General features: G+C 45.3%; 1 protein-coding gene across 3 annotated transcripts in view; it reads left to right on the forward strand.

Annotated features, from left to right (window-relative positions):
* Positions 1–13,853, forward strand: part of CERS4 (ceramide synthase 4) — a 41,834-nt gene extending 27,981 nt beyond the window's left edge. For all 3 annotated transcript variants that reach the window (XM_057376851.1, XM_057376850.1, XM_057376852.1), the window contains 7 exons: positions 895–952; positions 3,366–3,416; positions 7,277–7,369; positions 8,000–8,128; positions 8,391–8,497; positions 8,881–9,037; positions 11,771–13,853. In XM_057376851.1, coding sequence (XP_057232834.1) covers positions 895–952; positions 3,366–3,416; positions 7,277–7,369; positions 8,000–8,128; positions 8,391–8,497; positions 8,881–9,037; positions 11,771–11,962 — 787 coding nt within the window. In that variant the 3' untranslated portion in view covers positions 11,963–13,853. The remainder of the gene's footprint in view (positions 1–894; positions 953–3,365; positions 3,417–7,276; positions 7,370–7,999; positions 8,129–8,390; positions 8,498–8,880; positions 9,038–11,770) is intronic.
* The last annotated feature ends 4,678 nt before the right edge of the window (positions 13,854–18,531 follow it).

Here is an 18,531-nt window from a genome sequence, read left to right on the forward strand (position 1 = left end):
ATGTTTATTCTGCCTCCATCCAAATGAAATCTAGGCTCTCCCTGCACTCTGATGACTGGTAATAAATAGTAACAGTGAAAAGGAAACAGTAAATCCTTTTCTGCCTCAGCCCCTGCGGGCCCTCTGTGATCATGTGCAGTCTGTAGACAGAATGTCTCTCTGATGTGACCTGCAGCTTTGTAGAGTTTATTTTTGTCTTGGAATTCCTGGGGATTTCATTGGCAGGTGGAGTCTCTCAAAGTGTAGGTGCATCCGAATTGTTACGGAGATTTTTGGAAATTAAAGGGCTGGTTTGGAGAGTTTTACTCCTTATAATAGTTCCTGTGGTTCATTTATTAATAACTTGTTTATTCTGTTGGGATGAAATTCCCCTCATTTTCCTCACACACACGTGTGTACGTTCAGGTGACCTGCCTCTAACAGTTTTTATGTTCTTCTGTGTGGGTTTAAGGTCAGTAAATCATTGCTGGCTCCTGACTGGGYCAAACATGACAGTAATTAATTACTGTACATGATAACAAATTTAGCATGCCTGATCTCCAAAGGTCTTGGAGAGAGATAGGCATTGTTTGACTTTTACAAATGCATCTGCTAATGCTGGGAAGATTTGGGATTATTCTCTGAATGGTTTTAGTCAGCAAGGTTCTCATGTTTTCTGCCATCTCTACAGCAGAGGAATTGCTCTTTGTGAAMTCTGTGAAATGTGCTGGTAACATGCAAAGAGCTGCTCCTATTCTGGGCAAACCTTGAACATGTTAAAATATTAACATATCTTTGTGTGTCTTTGCCTTAATGGTGTTGTTCTTTGAATGTGTGTGAGGATACACAGACTTGCAGCTCAGGGGTTAATGAGTGGGATTCTAATGCACTTTGTTTTGTTTTGTTTGTTTGTAGCTGGAGATTTACATTTTACATCATTTCTTTCTTCACTGGRCTCGCTGTCCTGTATGATGTGAGTACACAAGCAGTGACCTGCTGTTCTACCCCRCCAGTGGCTGCAAGAATGGCAGTTTGCTGTCAAACCTGTCTTTTCAGACCTTCTTCTAAAAGGTTTGCCATGCACCACCTATGTATCCCCTACACAGCAGACTTAGGAGACCACACACACACTGGATCCCGCTTATTTTAAGGACTCCAGCTCAGAACCAAGATGCTTCCTCTTCTTCTGGCAAAGCAGAAGACAGTTGGGATTGTGTAAAAGTACATTTTAGGGTAGGAGATAGAATACTTATCTAAGCTGGAAGCTGCAGGTCCTGKTTGTGTGTTGCATCCAATACCTCTTTAAGGTAAAAAAATTCAGGCTTCCTTTGGAACATGGACTGCAATTGAAGAATGTGATCTSTTAATTTTCTTTTACTTACCCAGGGTGTGATTGTCTCAGGCTCATGCCTCTGCCTTTTCTCCAATTTGGTAATTAATGAGTTCTCTTGATATGAATTGAGCTGCTTCAGCAGGCAGAAGGGGTAACAGAACCATGGGTGAGCTGCAGTCCCTGAGCTGTGATCTCTGAGCTGGGACTGGCTGCAGTGCCATCCTCTGCCTGTGTTTTAAAGATTTCCATGACTTTTTTTGCTGCATCTGGTTCCCTAGGTGAGCTTTGCAAAAGTCTTCTGGTATGATGTGATGGGTTAAGTGATGGAAAATGTGCACATCCCAAAAGAGCAGGCATGAACTCTCCTCATAACCTCTCATTATTGTAGCAAGTGAAGGATTTTCAAACTTACACAGACTTTCGAGTCAGATTTTAAGGTACTCAAGAGTATGAGGATTATAGGATGAGATAGCTGAAGGTATCTGAATCCCAGCTGCAGTGTTTTATGGGTCCATACATYAAAATGGAAGGCTGTTCCTTGAGTSCAGCCATTGAAATTTGGTACAGATGAGCTGCTCACCACTGTGCCAGAGCTCTGTGGCAACAAGGGGTACAATAATATCCTTCTGCACGTTATCAGTCCATTATGTGATGAAATATCATTCTCACTTTTTGTGATTCTTTATTCAACACACATCTCACATTTTCACTAAAGCAGGAGACATCCATCCTACAGATAGCACCTCTAGATCCTGTAGCAAATATCATATTATTCTGGTACCTAAATTGTACTAAAATTATTGCATTAAAAAGAAGGACAAAGAACTAAYATGACAGGGCATATATGTGATATTTCACATATAAGTAAACTTTCTTGTTTACTTTGTTACTTGAGTAGCATTTGTTTTTGTGAAACATCCTTCTTCCTTTAGAAAAAAATCAAATTATTAAATTCTGTATTTGTAGTTTTAAACTGATTGCACAAACCTCTGCCCATGAGTCAGTGAAACAGCCTGTAGCAAAGGAAAGTTATCTCCCAGTAAGCCACCAGAAATCAGCTGTATTTGCTGACAGCAGAGGAATGATGAAATTCAGGTTTCTGGAGCTCCTTTCTAGCTTAGGTAAACAATATGGGGTAGTCATTTCATAGTTTTTGCTTTTTCCTGTCTGGTTCTATGTCACACATCTCTCGTGGTTCTGCACATGTATTTGCAGTAAATTCTACTCCCAACCCCATTTCCAATCAGCAGGGATTGTGTTTAAAACCACTGCCTCCTGCTTCCCCTCTGCATTGCCCACACRCTGCAGTGCTCTGTGAGAAGAAGAAATGCTGCCTTCTTGCCTCAGCTCTGATACCTGGAGCCCTGCAGAACTTAGAGAAAATTCCCCTGAGAGGTGTGGGGTGTTGCTGTGTTCTGTGAGCTCTGGTCCAGATGGGCACGTTCCATGAATGGAGAGCTCTTGGGGGGCTTTAGTCACCATGTGTCTGTGAAAGTTTCTAAACTGCCAAACTCTAAACTAACAATTTTCTATTGAAAAGAGTAGGATCTTTTCAGAGGTTCTTTATTTAACACACTGCAGCATAACCTTCACTGTCAGAGGAAACAGCACATACCCGACACACCAGTTTTCAGCCTTCTTACCACATTTAAGTGTTCTTGTTTAAATCACAGATATTCTTGATGAAATAGTTGTAAGAGTATTTTTAAATAAAACACCACCACCACCTCAAACTTGTAGAAGACTGCAAAAAGCTGAGAGGAGTCTTCTCTGAGCTATTTTATTTGTAACAGCTAAATAATGTGTGAGATTTCAGGCAAATAGTCACAATTTGGAAATGTCACAAGAAGATGCAAGTACTTGTAGAGCAATCTCTTGGCAATTGGATTCCAGACAGTATTACCAGCTCTGCCTGTAATAAAACACAATGAAGTGTGTTTTATTTAGTTTTATTAGTGTGTTTTATAGTAGTAACAAATTAAGGGATTTAGACAATTGATAAGAAAATAACTCCTCTGATATTCTCACAGTCATGTTGCATTATTTGTTGCAGAAACCTTGGTTTTGGGACCACAGAGAGTGCTGGACAGGATATCCACAACAGGTYAGTCACACAAGAGGGAAAATTGCTGTTATAAATCATGTATTGTGTTTCCATAATTTTTGAAAATCAGATTATATTAGTGACAAGAGGACAGTGCAATAAATTCAGACTTAGAAGATGTAAGAATTCAAATCCAGACCCTCATCTAGGAAGAACATCTTTGTACCCGGTGTCATCTAAACACAAGAGAAGATGAATTGGCAGAGCACTTTGTCACTACCAAGAGAAAGTGAAGACTTGTRTTCCAGGGGTTTTTGTCTGACAGTCAAAGCTGGAGCAAGAGCCTTTGATTGTATGTGGAGGTGGCAAACCCATGAAGGGAAAAGCAATGCCCAATTCTAACAGTGTGAGCCACAGGGACAAATGACTGAAGAGTGAGGCAGTGCCTTTCCAGCTGAGTCTCTGAACAATCCACTATTGCTCAAAGGCCAAAATTTTAGGGGCAAATCTGTAGTTCTGTGTAAAAATTGAACCGTACAAACAAAGGGCCTTGAATAGGATGTAAGACTGAAAGGATCACCCAGGTCCCTCTGTCTTCTGCTCTGTACATTTGCAGTACATGTCTTGTCAAAAACAATCAGAGCCTCCATAGTGGCCCACTGTGATGGACTGACCCTGGCTGGACAYAGTGTGCCCACAAAGCCCATTCTTCTCCCCACTCCYCAAATGCAAAGCGGGKAGAAAATATAGCAAAAGGCTCATGGGTCAAGATAAGTACAGGGAGAGAGCACTCCCCAGTTACGGGCAAAACAGGCTTGACTTGTGGAAAAATTAATTTCATTTACTATTAATCAAATAAGAGTAGTTTAATGAGAAATAAAGCCAATCTTAAAAACACCTTCCCACACCACTCCCTTCTTCCTGGGCTTAACTTCACTCCCACGTTCTCCACTTCCTCCCCTGCAATGGTGTGGAATGGGAGTTGTGGTCAGTTCATCATACCTTGTCTCTGCTGCTCCTTCCTCCTGCTCCAGCTCTTCCCCTGCTCCAGCAATGGGTTCTCCAAAGGGAGACAGTTCTCCATGAACCTCTCCAAAGGGACAGTTCTCCATGAACCCCTCCACTGTGGGTCCTTTGCACAGGGTGCAGTCTCTTAGGAACAGACTGCTGTCGTGGGTGCAGCAGGGGTCTGCAGTGCTGCCAGGGACCTGCCCCAGCACAGCCTTTCCATGGGGTCAGATCTTCCTCAGGGCACATCCCCCTGCTCTGGGCAGGCTCCTCCAGGGTCTGCAGTGGATTTCTGCTCCCTGTGGATCCCCATGGGCTTCAGGGGCACAGCCTGTGGCACTGCCACTCTTGCTCATGGGGCCAGTGGCAGATCTGTTCTGCAGGTGTCTGGAACTGCCTCTGTTGGACAGGRGGCAGCTTCTGGCATCTCACAGAAGCTAACACTGCCCCCACCCTGCTACCAAAACCTTTCCATGTAAACCCAACACACATTCGTTTTCCAGCATTTGTTAAAAAGAGAAAAAATCAAAACCAGAACTGGTCTTGGCCTTCTGGCAAAGAGCAACTCAAAGACAAGGAACAGCAAATGTGTTCATTACAATTTCTGCTTCTTTACAATGACAAAAGAAACGTAGTTCTCCCAAACAGTCTGATCTTTGCGGGGGGCAGGGTTGTGCAGTAGTTTCTGATTCAGAGCTCCTGTTTGGATAACCTGGAGTGTGACCAGCACATGCCAGCTAGGGAGATGTTAATATCCTCCCTGGAAGCCCCAGGGCATCCAGCTGTGCTTCCTCTTGTGSAAAGGAAAACTAAAATTTATCAAGGCCATAAATAACCAATTAGCATTTGGGAGCACAATACTCCATGTTTCTTTGGAAATCATTGCAAAGCCCCTTTAGTCATAATAAWTATCTATCGAAGAGATTCAGGTTTAAGAAGGCCACAGAGTGCCACAACAGCAAAAATTTCTTGTTAAAGAACAAGATTTTGCTGAGTGGGTCTAAGCTTTTAGTTTCCCAGCAGTAAAAGACCAGATAATTTACCCARAAGAATGTGGATTTCTTTTCCTGCTGGGATTGAACTTTCCCCCCATTAGTTTGATTAAACTGAAAAATCTGTGATAGAGTGAAGGGTATCTGAAGCATCTTCAAGTGTAAAAAGGGAATTGTTTATTCAGCCACTCATTTTTTGCCATAGTGAATTGGTTTATGTAGTTTTTTAAGCTCTGTACTGCCTGCTCAGGTATCTGAATAGTGCTGAAGAAATCCTAAAAATATTCAGGATCTTCACAGTGGTTTCCTAATTGGTTGACATGGTATGATAAAGTGGAATTTCCCCTGCTGTTTGATTTCATCTTGGCATAGATGACATTTAGTGAGTGAGCATGTTGTTCAGTTGAAGTATTTCCCCCTGTAGYTGCAGGAGCAGCTACAAAGCTACAGGAGCTTTGTTGATTTGGTTGTTGTATTGGGTTTTCATGGGCTGGTTTTGGTAGCAGGGGTTACAGGGGTGGCTGCTGTGAGGAGCTGCCAGAAGCTCCATCCATGTCCAGCACAGCCAATCCCTGGTGGCTCCAAGGATGGACATGCCACAGGCCAAGGCTGGGCCAGTCAGAAATAGTGGTAACGCCTCTGTGATAACAGATTTGAGAAGAAAGAAAAAAAGTTTTGCACAATTTTATTTGCTGTCAGAGAAGAGTGGGGTGAGAACATGTGAGAGGAGCAGCTCTGCAGACACCACGGTCAGTGGAGGAGGTGCAGGAGCTGCTCCAGGCACTGGAGCTAAGACTCCTCTGCAGCCCATGGTGAAGACTGGTGCTGTCCACCCACAGCTCCTGGAGATCCACAGGGATGCAGCTGTACACCCACAGCCCCTGGAGATCCACAGGGATGCAGCTGTCCACCCACAGCCCCTGGAGATCCACAGGGATGCAGCTGTACACCCACAGCCCCTGGAGATCCACAGGGATGCAGCTGTAAACCCACAGCCCCTGGAGATCCACAGGGATGCAGCTGTAAACCCAAACCCCTGGAGATCCACAGGGATGCAGCTGTCCACCCACAGCCCATGCAGATCCACAGGGATGCAGCTGTAAACCCAAAATCCCTGGAGATCCACAGGGATGCAGCTGTCCACCCACAGCCCATGCAGATCCACAGGGATGCAGCTGTCCACCCAAAGCCCCTGGAGATCCACAGGGATGCAGCTGTCCACTCCCAGCCCCTGGAGATCCACAGGGATGCAGCTGTCCACCCACAGCCCCTAGAGATCCACAGGGATGGATCTGTCCACCCACAGCCCCTGGAGGAGCCCTGTGCCAGAGCAGGGGGATGACCCTGGCTGGAGCAGCCTGTCCTTGAAGGACTGCACCACATGGAGGAGTGACCCCGGGGCTGCAGCAGTTTGGGAAGGACTGTTTTCCATGGTATGGACTCATGTTGGAGAAGTTCCTGGAGAACTACATCTCGTGGGATCCCACGGTGCAGGAGGGCAACAATTCCTCTCCCTGAGCAGCAGGAGCAGCTACGGGTGATGAACTGACCATAACCCCCATTCCCATCTCCYTGCACAGCTGGGAAGGAGGGAGGGGCAGGGGGAAATGTGCTCATGATTGTGCTCTGATTTCGTTAGAAAAGAACTCAATTCATATCTCTAATTAGAGCCTGTTTTGCCCATGGCTGTATTTGATGAGCACTCTCTCCTGGTCCTTATCACAACTCAAGAACTCTTTGTTGTGTTTTCTCAGCTCTGTCCAGCTGTGCAGGGGACTGAGAGAGTGGCTTTTGTGACTGCCTGGCATTCAGTCAGTGTCAATCCACTGCAGCTCTCTTTTGCCTTCAAATGCATTTTCCCTTGCAGCTCTTGCACAAATGTGCCTGATGGGTATTTCCCTGTTTCTCCCTCTCTCACAGCCTCTCCAGCCCTCCCTGTTCTGGTACTACATGCTGGAGCTCTCYTTCTACTGGTCACTGGTCTTCACCTTGCCCTTTGACGTGAAGAGGAAGGTGAGTGGGAGTCTCAGGGGACTATCAAGTACAAACAGAACACAAGCTGAACACTCAGGAGAGTGATCTCTAAGAGCATGTATACAGTGCTAGTCCAGGTTTTTTTYTCTCCTTGCTCATTCACAGGAATTTTTATTCCCAGTCACTGGCTTTCTCTCCTCTGGGTAGTGGAGAAAACAAGCCCTGACACAGAAAGGTGCAAAGCACTGCAGAGTTCTCAATCCAGACTTAAAATCCAAACATAAAAGTTGCTCTTCTGCAACTCTTCTAGACTGCACTGTTCATAGAGACAGGAAAAGTGGTGCTTCTCTGCCAGTAAATCTGCATGTGTTCTTGGTGYTGGTGTCCCAATAGACAGGGCACAGCATCAGACCATGGCTGGTGGAGGAAGAGAATGTTCTTTGTTGTGAGATCCTCAGTTTACACCATAAGCTCTTCATTCCTGGSTCTCTTGGTTGCCTACATTTCTAGAATGTGTTTGGTGAAAGAATTATATGGATAAGACTTTGTAGTGGGAGGATTCTTAATCACTGTCTAKAGAGATATCATTGCTACCTGCAGGAGCCATGCTTGAACTGGGGCAGGAGGTACATTATGTGTTTTATTCTTTGCTGTTCCCTTTTTGGTCAGGATTTCAAGGAGCAGATAGTCCATCATGCTGCAACCATCTTCCTGATCAGTTTTTCATACTGTGGCAACTACATCCGCATTGGGACGCTGGTGATGCTGATTCACGATGCCTCTGATTGCTTCCTGGAGGTGAGCCATGCACAGCCTAGTTAGCAGTGGTGCTCTTCAGAGGGTGACTTCAGTCCTCTAATCTAACACAAGATGGGCCAAGCACTGGGGTGTTCCACAGATCCATGGTGGAACATGCTGGATCTGCTCTGCTGACCCAGCTGAGAGCTGGGCAGAGCTGTGCTTACCTGCATGCAGGTTGTGTCATTCCTGTCTCATTAACCCCCTGGAATATGTGCAGATGCTATCTTGGCTGCTGTTTTATTGTTCTTTCTCCTTCCAGCCAACTAAGATATTCAATTACATGAAGTGGAAAAAAACTTGTGACAGCCTCTTCATGATCTTCTCAGCTGTTTTCCTGATCAGCCGCCTGGTCATCTACCCCTACACGTGAGTCTGCTGCAGGCAGGGGACATGGAAAAGCTGCTTTCTGAGAGACAGGACCATCAGCTGGTGCTGCAGTCTTTGCTTTTCAGTCCTGGAGCACGTGTTTCTGCCCTTTGCACAGGCTGAAATGCCACATGGCTGTCACASCTGCCTTGGGGTTCACAGAGCAGCCTTGAAGCCCTGGAGGGTGTTGCAGAGCAGGAGCCCTGGGCCAATGGCTCTATCCTGTGTGCTTTGGGTGGGGAACTGATTGTTGGCTTGCATGTGATGGGTAAAGATGGAATTGGCTGATCTGAAACTTCCTGTGTGGCTACAAATTTCTGGGGCTTAATTGTGGCCCTGCTAACAACATGATTTCCCTCACTACAATCCCCTCTGTTTTGCAGAGTGCTTTATAACACCTACTATTACTCCATGGAGATATTCCAGCCCTTCTTTGGATACTACTTTGTGAATACTCTCCTGATAATTCTGCAGTTGCTCCATATCTTCTGGTCCTGCCTAATTATTCACATGGTCTACAAATTCATCCTCCAGGGCACGGTGTGTATCAGTTTGTGGTATCCTTTGCATCACACAGGGTGGGAGGGTCTGCCTAAACTGCTTGAAAACACAGGGATCCATCCGGCATGGATTCCTTATTGTTCTAGTGAAATTATACATGTATATTACCAACAGTGGGGTGGAAGGAAACTCAGTAATATTTGGGAAAGGTGACCCAAAAATTATTGTGAGCCACTACAATATTGGGTCCACTTCTGATGCTTGTATTCAATGAAAATGGGGATTGGACTCTAGGAGAGATGTCTGTGAGCAAAGCCAGTGACATCTGTGTAAAAATCACAACACTTGGTGCAGTGTGATTTGCATTTGTAAAACGACTAAGAAATCAAGGCAGGGATAATTGTCAGGATTGGTGAGGCCAGTGCAAAAGTGCTTCCCTTATTGTACAGGATGTTAAATTACAATTGTGTTACAACACTATAAATTTCTACACAGTAAGTATTTCTGTCTAAATCAGCTGCCTGGGCCCCTCTCACAGCAGTGGAGGGCAACAGGCATGCCCAAATCATGATMCATCCCATCCTGCCCCTGGCAGTGCTGCTCAACAGGCACAGAGCAACCAGAGATGAATRTCTGAGCTGCAGCTGTATAAACTGAAGTGAAATGCATCCCACATCCCACTGTGGCCTGTAGTTTTTTCTGTGAGACCAAATTGCTGCTCAGCATGAAATTCTTCCCAAAATCAAAGCCAGGACTGGCCACATGCCAAGGATGCAGTCCAGAGGTGACCAGTCAGCACCTCGTGGGAGCTGACCTCAGAACCCAGGAGGATTTGTTTTATTAGTGTCCAACTGAGGAATTCTGTCTTACAGGAACTGAGAGCAAGCATTAAAGGTTCCTCTTTATCCATATTGTCCCCATGTTCTTTGTCTACCTTCCCTTAAGGTAGCACAGAGCAAATTACTTGCAAATCAGGAAACAGGGCAGGAAATGAAGATGCAATTGAAGACAGCCTTTTCCTAGTTTTTGTGTGGGACTCAGTTATGTTGTTAGTGTAATGTAAAATTATGAGGTAATAAATTGTCTTATTAGAAAGAAAAGAACCATCAGGGAGGAAAATCCTGAAGCATATCCAGATTTTTTCATATTTAATCTAAAAATTGATCTGCCRGATTTGATGTAAAAATGTATTTGAATACTTTTTGTATTGAGCAATGAAAAGCGAAAAAAATTGTCTTAAACCGATCCATTTCAATGACAATATTTAGTAGCCCAAAGCAATATCAGCAAGAAATACAGGACATTCTCTCTTTTTTGAGAGCCATGAAACTCTTGCTACAATCAGTTCATGTTCTTCTTGTGGGCCTTTCTGATCTCCAAGGTTTTGGTCTCTGGCTACAGGATAATCYTTACCACCTTTTCACACAATGTTCCCTAATCCCCAGTAATTAGAACTCAGCCTAGATCCTGAAGTACGAGTTTCATTCCCAGATTTAAGGCCTCAGACACATTCTCTGGCTATAAATGGRTAAACATAGAAATACTGATTACGATTTGTCCCTATGCTGCAGATCCAGACTCCTGCACATTTCCTGAACTGTGTGTGGTGCAGGTTATTCACTAGACAGCATCTCTCACCCATATTGTCCTTGGAGACAGATTGAATTCAGTGGAAGTTTAGATTCTGACAAATCTTGCCTGCATCTGGTTGTAGTGATCTCAGAAAAAGAGCATTAACCAAAATAAGAGATTTCAATATGATCTGAGAGATCTCAAGAAGAAGGGACAGCCATAAATGGAGACYAAATTTCTGGGCAGCACCTGATATGGCCCTGAGCAGTTTCTAAAGCTCAGGTCACAGAAAGGGGTTGGAGCATTCCCTCTGTCCAGCAAGGAGTGTGACACAGTGACTTTGTCCCCAGCTTTGGCATCTTGTATGGCAGAGTAGACACAGCCTGAGAAGCCAGGAAGTGCTGAGCTGCTTTTTCTAAACTGTCATTTTATCCCATTATTTCTTTTCTGCCTTCCTTTTAAGGCAAKTAATTAAATACTTACAAAAGTGGATTACAGGTCTCTCAGTCAATAAACAACAAGAGGAAAAGCCTGACTGAAAAACTGAATGTAGTCAAAGTGGAGTGACTTTGTGTTGAGCCTTTAGTTTGTTTGCAAGCATGTATTTCCAGGCTGTCCCAGGCAGTGTTGTCAGCCTGCAGCCACCCAAGCCATGTGTGGAAGAATTTGGCTCCTTGTCCCTTTTGGAAAGTGTRAAAGAGCTTGATTAACTGCCTACCCCATCCTTCTCCCACATGCTGGTGGCCAGGGCAGAAGTGTGGATCTCCTCAGGCTTACACAGTTGTCCTCAGTCCTGGGCATCTGAGGTTTTGTTCTGCTTCTCAGCCTGTAATTGCTGATGTTAATCAGGATGACAAGATGGGATTCCACTGAAACCAAAGAGGCAGAATCTGTTCCCAAGGGCAGTGTAAGAGCTGAAGGGACACAGCAGAGCTGTGCTAGGGTGAGTGATTGAGGCAGCAGGATCATGGTCAGCCTGTAATTCCTGATGTTAATCAGGATGACAAGATGGGATTCCACTGAAACCAAAGAGGCAGAATCTGTTCCCAAGGGCAGTGTAAAGCTGAAGGGACAGAGCAGAGCTGTGCTGAGGGTGAGTGATTGAGGAAGCAGGATCATGGTCAGYCTGTGGCTCAGCCAGCACTGCTGCTCCTTCAACTGCCCTGTTTGYCTGCCTTCTCACTTATCCTGTTTTTGTAGATGGAAAAGGACATGAGAAGTGACACCGAGGAAAGTGACAAGGATGAAGACAGAGATAAGATGAGAGAAAAGGAGAAGAACGGGATCACGCGTTTCAGCAGCGTCACAAGCAATGGTTACATCCAGAGGAATGGGGCTGAGCCCCTGAACAACAGAGCTCACCTCACCAATGGCCACGCCAAGGAGAGATAACAGCTGCCATGTGCTGCTGCTCTGGCCTCCAGCAAACCCAGGCCACCRTCTGGACAAACACTTTTACTCACTGTGTAGATAAAATGGAGTGCAATTGCAGTATTGTAGCTAATTCCTGCTTCCCATAAAAGGAAGTGTTTATAGTCAGTGATATTTGAAGGAAGTTTTTTGTCTTCCTTCAGTAAAAGCTTACTATAGGTTGTAGCCTCAAAAAATAGATAGCAAGGGATCAAAGTGGTTTGACTTTTATTAGACTGTGCCATAATTGTTGCCAAATGTGTTAATCTTGAAAAATATTTTAAAAATRCAAAGGTGGATAAACTCTGGCAGTGTCAAGTTTTACCCACCTAATGTTTGTTAGGAATCTGTTTATCCTGGATCAGCCTCTGGAGGCCCTGGCCTATTGCCAGTAATTATGATGGCTGACAAGTGACAAATCTTATCACTGGGATACCTCTTCTGAGAAAACAGGTGCCCTTTACACACTTTAGAAATTAAAACTGAGCATAGCRAAGTGAAAGCTTTGGAAAGGCGTAAGAGGAAATGTGTTCTTCTCAAAGGAAATTCTCTTTGTTCCAGTGACCAGTTTTGTAATGGATGGATCTCAGTCCCTACTTACTGCCCCTAAATGGGGAACTCCACAGCCTAGGCTGGAGGAGAACCCAACCATAAGAGAGTTGGAAGAGCTGGAAAATCCAGACAGCTGTTTCTCWACTGTCAGGTGATCCTCTAAACCTGTCTTGGAAGGAAGTAGTCAGGAGGAGGAAGGTGATAAGGAACTTTATAGTCTAGGAGACAACACTGATTAAAGTGCTCATGTTTTCATTTAGTGTGACTGGCACAGTGGTAATGTTTACAGAGTCAGCTTGKGGCAAGAAGGGAATACATTTCCACTGCCCTCAGAGGAAAAAGSATCCAGAGATGATCTGCTGAACCTTATGGAATAATGCTTTAGCAGGGCCTTCTAACTCTAGGGCCCTTGCCTAAGTGTGTCAAGAACAGCAAGTATAAAGCAATGGTCCATGAAGTCATGATGCAGTGCTGATTCAATTTGTTTAGTTGCCATATCCTGTATCATGTGTAGTCTTAGATTTTTTGATTGTGAAATCTCTTGAACATTTAAATTAGTGTTATGTGAATTTCTGTTTTATAAGTCACTTAGTCTATGAAACCAAAGTATTAACAAATTCACTGTAACGAGTGCAGGGAGTTRGACTACCAAGGCCATGCAGACACTTCTCTTTAGGTACCTGTGCTAACTGGGTGGGGATGGGACATGGACCAAGGAAATGCCTTATTTGAGGAGGTGRTGCACTTGTTTAAGTTTTAAAGCAAGTGACAGCATAGAAAGACAAGAGGGTTTTCATCAATCCAYGCAGGTCACCTGAGGTGTGACTGAGAAGCTTTGAGCTGAGCTTGTGTGTGCTCATCTTCAGTTTCAGTCAAAATATGTTTGGATAATKGGATTTCTAAACTGGAATTGGATCATTTCAGAAGGAAAAAGTAGTTCCAGACTGCATGATTCCAGGGCAATAGCATGCTGTGGGTGGAGAGCATCTGCTTCTGCATTGTCATTTAAATCTTTATTTGCTGAAGGCARTCTTTCTCTGGAACCTTAGCTCAATTGGTAAGAGCATGGAGTTAATAGTGCCAGGGTTGTGGGTTTGATCCYTGTATGAGTCATTCAATTAAGAGTTGGACTCGATCTTTGTGGGTTGCTTCACACATGGAATATTCTGTAATTCTGTAATAGTGGGAAGCACATGTTCTGTACGCTGTGATCTGAGTGCACTGTCTCACCTCTCTGCAGGAGGTGTGCTCAGGAGGGATGGTTATATATCATCTTGTACTACTGAATGTAAATGTTCTTTATAAAYTACTTTTAAAGGTTTGATTGTCTGGTCTCTTTTCTACATCTTTAACCACCTGGAGGTAAATCTGGCTGGCTGCACCTTCCAGGTGGACATGTGATGAGGGAGACCCATGTGGGTGCTATTGCCAAGGGGAAGATGTGCACACCCACGCTGAACCATGCCAGTAAAGAACTGCAGCTGCCAGGTTTGTCTGCTGCTCAGCAGCACTGTGTTTGACCCTCGAACAAGGTACCATTTGGAACACCCCACACTAGACCTGGGGGCAGGTTGGTTACTTGGCACTGCCAGGACAGTGGCAAATCCAAGCTGGCAACTCTGGGGAGGTGCTTTGGCCTTGCAAGAACAGGAGGAAAGAAATTAATATCTATTCTTATTTTGATGAAGTTTTAGGAGGCTTGGGAAGATCCCTGCTATAAAATCACACCACCTCTCCTCTGAGGAGTAGAATGCTTCCCATAGTCTGCACATTGAACAGTGGAGCCAATGTATGTTAATGCCTGCTGGATTTGATCCTCAGGGCTTTGTAGTGTCCCTGAAGATCGWGAAAAGCTCATTAGGAGGCAAATCGGATTCTTCTAAAAGGATACATCAAGGATACAGGAGACCTACCAGATTGAGCAAGAACTACTGAGTGCTGCCTTTGGCTGAGGGATTGAGTGTAACAGTGATGAGTCACTGAGGCAGACCAGCTGCTGAATTTGTTTTCCTGCCATCARATTGCTAAGGCTTAAAGAAGCATTCRGCTTCCTCTTRCACTGCTCCACCTTCTCTCTTTATRTCTGCTCCAGGGCTGGAAACTCCTGAGTGTTTAAGAATTTCATGCATCCATCCCCTCCTCTCTTCCCGCATGGGGCATCACAGCTCCCTCCACCASAGTAGCTGTTGTAGAAAACCTGCAGCAAGTCTGGCACTTTCTGCTGAGAATCCCAGAACCATTAGGTTGGGGAAGGCCTCTGAGATCATCAAGTGCAGCCTGTGATCGATCACCACTTTGTCAACCAGAGCAGAGCACTAAGTCCAGTCATTTATTAAATACCTCCAGGGACGGTGACTTCACCAGCTCCCTGGGCAGCCCATTSCAATGTTTAACAACCCTTTCCATGAAGAAATTGTTCTTGTTTTCCAGCTCATTCCTCCCCTGGCATGGCTTGAGTCCATTTCCTCTGTTCCTGTCCCTTGTTCCCTGGGAGTTGCTGAGAGTGAGAAGATCACCCTGAGCCTCCTTTWCTCSAGGCTGAGCCCCCCGAGCTCCTTCAGCACTTACTCTTTAACGGAGAGTTCCACTCTGGATGGAGCACTGGGCACCACAGCAGGGCCTGACCCTCTTTCTCCCAGTGCTTTTATCCCCCATGTGCACAGGCGAGATGTGCATCACACAATGTGTGCACCAYATAATGTTAGTCAGCAGCTGTGGGAGATGAGGCATCCAGCTCCATGTGAGCCATGAGAAAAAGAGCACAAACTGATGCTTTCAGGATGCTGTGAGGTGGGTGAGTCAGGGCTGGCACAGTGTGGCCCCCAGGCTGTCCTACCCAAAACTTTGGGTGGCATGAATCTGCTGACTCCAGCAGACATGGACATCCRGTGCCATTTTGGACCTTGTTTTAAGAATAATTTGGCACAGTTGTTTCCTTCCTCCTGCACACAGCAAATTTCAAAGATCTGCATAYATCACATTTTTTCATGCAGAAATGTATGACCAAGGGAACCCCTTCTTGGATGGCTGCACTTGGAACGATACCGCTTCTCTCGTTCTGATAGGCAGACACCGTGCCTTCAGGTAAGGGCAAGGCCTTGTTCAAAAAGCTGAAGTCATGTCAAAACAAGGGGAAGAACCCATAAATTTGGCAGATGAATGTGAGCATGTGATCAAGCAGGCCAAGACATATCCTGAGAAATATCTTGAAGGGCAATACTCGTCTCTGAAACATTGGCAAGACTGTTGAACTCAGAGATGATGGTGGCAGAGAGCAGGAACACTGGGACAGTAAGGCTAGAGCTAAGAAATGCAGTGAGCTGCCCTGTGTGGCTCCCCAGCTGACAGAGAGAGGGTCCAATACCTGACATCTCACTGAGGCCACATTCCAGGAGGATCCGCTTTAAGCCAATGGGTGGGAAGATGTTACYTAGCACACAGACTGAGTAACAGCAAACCTTCAAACCCACTGGCAGGAGGAAATTTGTTCTTAGAGGAGTTCAACTACAAACTGTGGAATGCTAATTTTTGTTTCAAATCATCTTCTTATCAGAAAGATTTAAGAAGGTTCCAGATGGGAACATTGGAACTACAGCCTYTGACATGCAGACTGGTCAAAGCAGTAGAAAGTATAATACATGGTGGAATTTTTGTGAGCAGATATGAGCGTAATAGGAAAGACTCCCCATGGGGTAATCTGTGGGGAGGTTGCATCTCACTCTGCTGGAGTTACCACAAAGAATTGGTAAGTACATGTGGTGGACAGAACCCTGCACCCTGCTCAGCTTTGCAAAGGCATTCAGAAAGGTCCCTCACCATCCTGAGTAAAACCACCCAAGGTGACTCTGAGAGACCAACACGGATTGTTTGCAGCTGTGTTTTGTTGYAGTTGCCCAAAAAGGGGGARGGAAAGACATGGCAAAATCAGCTGMTAATAAAGGTAGATCATGATGGTGTTGCAGATTGGCTGCTGCAGTTTACAGCACTGAGATTGAAGCTGAGTGGAGCAGAGCAAGGTGGTGCACAAGGTCCAGAAGTGCTGGGCTGTGTGTGAGCACTCCAGAACTGCTCTGGGGAGCAGGGCATCAGCTTTGTGCTCAGTGCATGATGGTTCAAAATGCAAACACGRTATGAGATGTTGCTGGCCAAGATGAAGGAACCAAAACTGAGACTGCTGGGGCCCTGAAGAWGCCAGAAGATGCTAATGGCTGTGGACAGCCTACCCTGGGACCTCCATCCACGTTCTCTGCCAGGTGTCAGAACTGATTAAGAGATGAGGGCTTTGAAGCCTGAGAAGGAAAAGCCTGGTAGAGATGCTCCTATTGATAGTGTCACCAGGCAGGGACTTTAGTCATCTGTGCAAAAAAAAAATGAAATTGAAATCAGCCACCTCCTTGACACCCAAAATTACTTTGATGTACTAGGACACCTTACCCCGCCTCCCTGKCTCAAGACAAAACAAGTGGTGCTGTTTGAACGAGTCTGATGTACTGATGGTATTGAGCAAGAGGTGGGGACACTGAGTGATGAGCTGTTGTGTTGGGAATCCTGATTTAGCAGTGAGCTTTATGCCTTGCTGATASCTGCTTGCTGCAGGCAGCCTCTGCTCTCTGTGCCCACCATCTCGACCAGAATGGGAGCATCAGAGGGGTTCTGGCACCACCAATACTGGCTCCATACCTGGAGCTACCTGGGAAGACTTGAAGGAATCTGCAGACATACACTACCTGCAGCCTCAGCACMTCCTGCTCTGCATCTCTGGTGCCTTGCTGTTGATCTTTGTCCGATGCATCTTTGAAAGGTGAGTGCAGCACCTCTGGTTTCTCCTGTACTGGTTGCCATTAGTACCTTGCAGAGCAACTCCAAAGCTATCCTTACCTCCTGACCATGACAAAGTGTACATGGGATTGGATTGTCCCCAAGAATAATGAGTCTCTCTGCTTTTCATATGCATATGATATTTGTGTGGCAGCTCTTTGCCCTGCCCTTCCTCTCTCCTGTACCTGTAGGTGTGAAAAGTCCACACTCAGTCACATCTGAGCTGTGCACGGAGGGTCTCTCTGGAGACACAAATAAGGGAGCTTGCTAGACAAGGGTTTACTGGGTATGTCAGTGCTGGGAGCCAATGCAATCTGTGAGTTCACAAATGCAAATAGAGTTGATACAATTTTTTTGCAAAGGAAGGTGTTCTTTGCGGAAAGGCGGACRGGCAAAGCAGCCTCTGGGTGCACAGCTCTTCCTCTGAACTTTGGGCCACCACTTGTCACTCATGCCCAATGCCCTGCCCAGGGGCAGAGCCACAGTTCTACAAGAGGAAAGAGTTCTTGTAGGAGAGGATCTGTGTGCCCACAGTGGTAGCCAGGGTCAGGTACCAGGAAGATGCTGCCAGAACCGTGTTCTGTGCTGGATGTACTGCCCCAGGGCCCCAGCACTGCTGGAATGGTCACAGCCAGCCCGAGGCACAGCTTAATCACAATTTATAAACCTTAACTCTTGTCATGTTTTTTGGAATTCATGCAGAAAATGAAGATGTTGGAATTGATGCCTTTGAGCCTGTGACTGCCACTTCAACAGCTGAATTGCTTACTGACATTATGGAGTGAACTATGTGTCTGTTTTTTTAACTTTACAAGCTGAAACTTCTTTTRTCTTCAGGTTTTCCATCTGTAGCTGATAATTATGAGTCAAAATTGTATCAGAGGTGGATAAAAATGTATTTAGACTTTCATAGCCAGATATTGCATCCCATTCTGTACAGATGCCAAAACTCAACCAGCTTACATCTGAACCTGCATTTAGATATGTCTGAATTGGAGTTTTAAAGTGGCCAATGCAATCTGTGAGTTCACAAAWGCAAATAGAGTTAATACAATTTTTTTGCAAAGGAARGTGTTCTTTGCGGAAAGGCKGMCGGGCAAAGCAGCCTCTGGGTGCACAGCTCCTCCTCCCTCACAGGGAATGACAGCCTCCAAAAGGCTCAGTCCTTCCTCCCTGTTCTG

The sequence above is a fragment of the Malurus melanocephalus genome, unplaced genomic scaffold (assembly GCF_030028575.1).
Source record: "Malurus melanocephalus ecotype Western Australia unplaced genomic scaffold, MMel_1.1 scaffold_293, whole genome shotgun sequence".
NCBI classification, from domain to species: Eukaryota; Metazoa; Chordata; class Aves; order Passeriformes; family Maluridae; genus Malurus; species Malurus melanocephalus.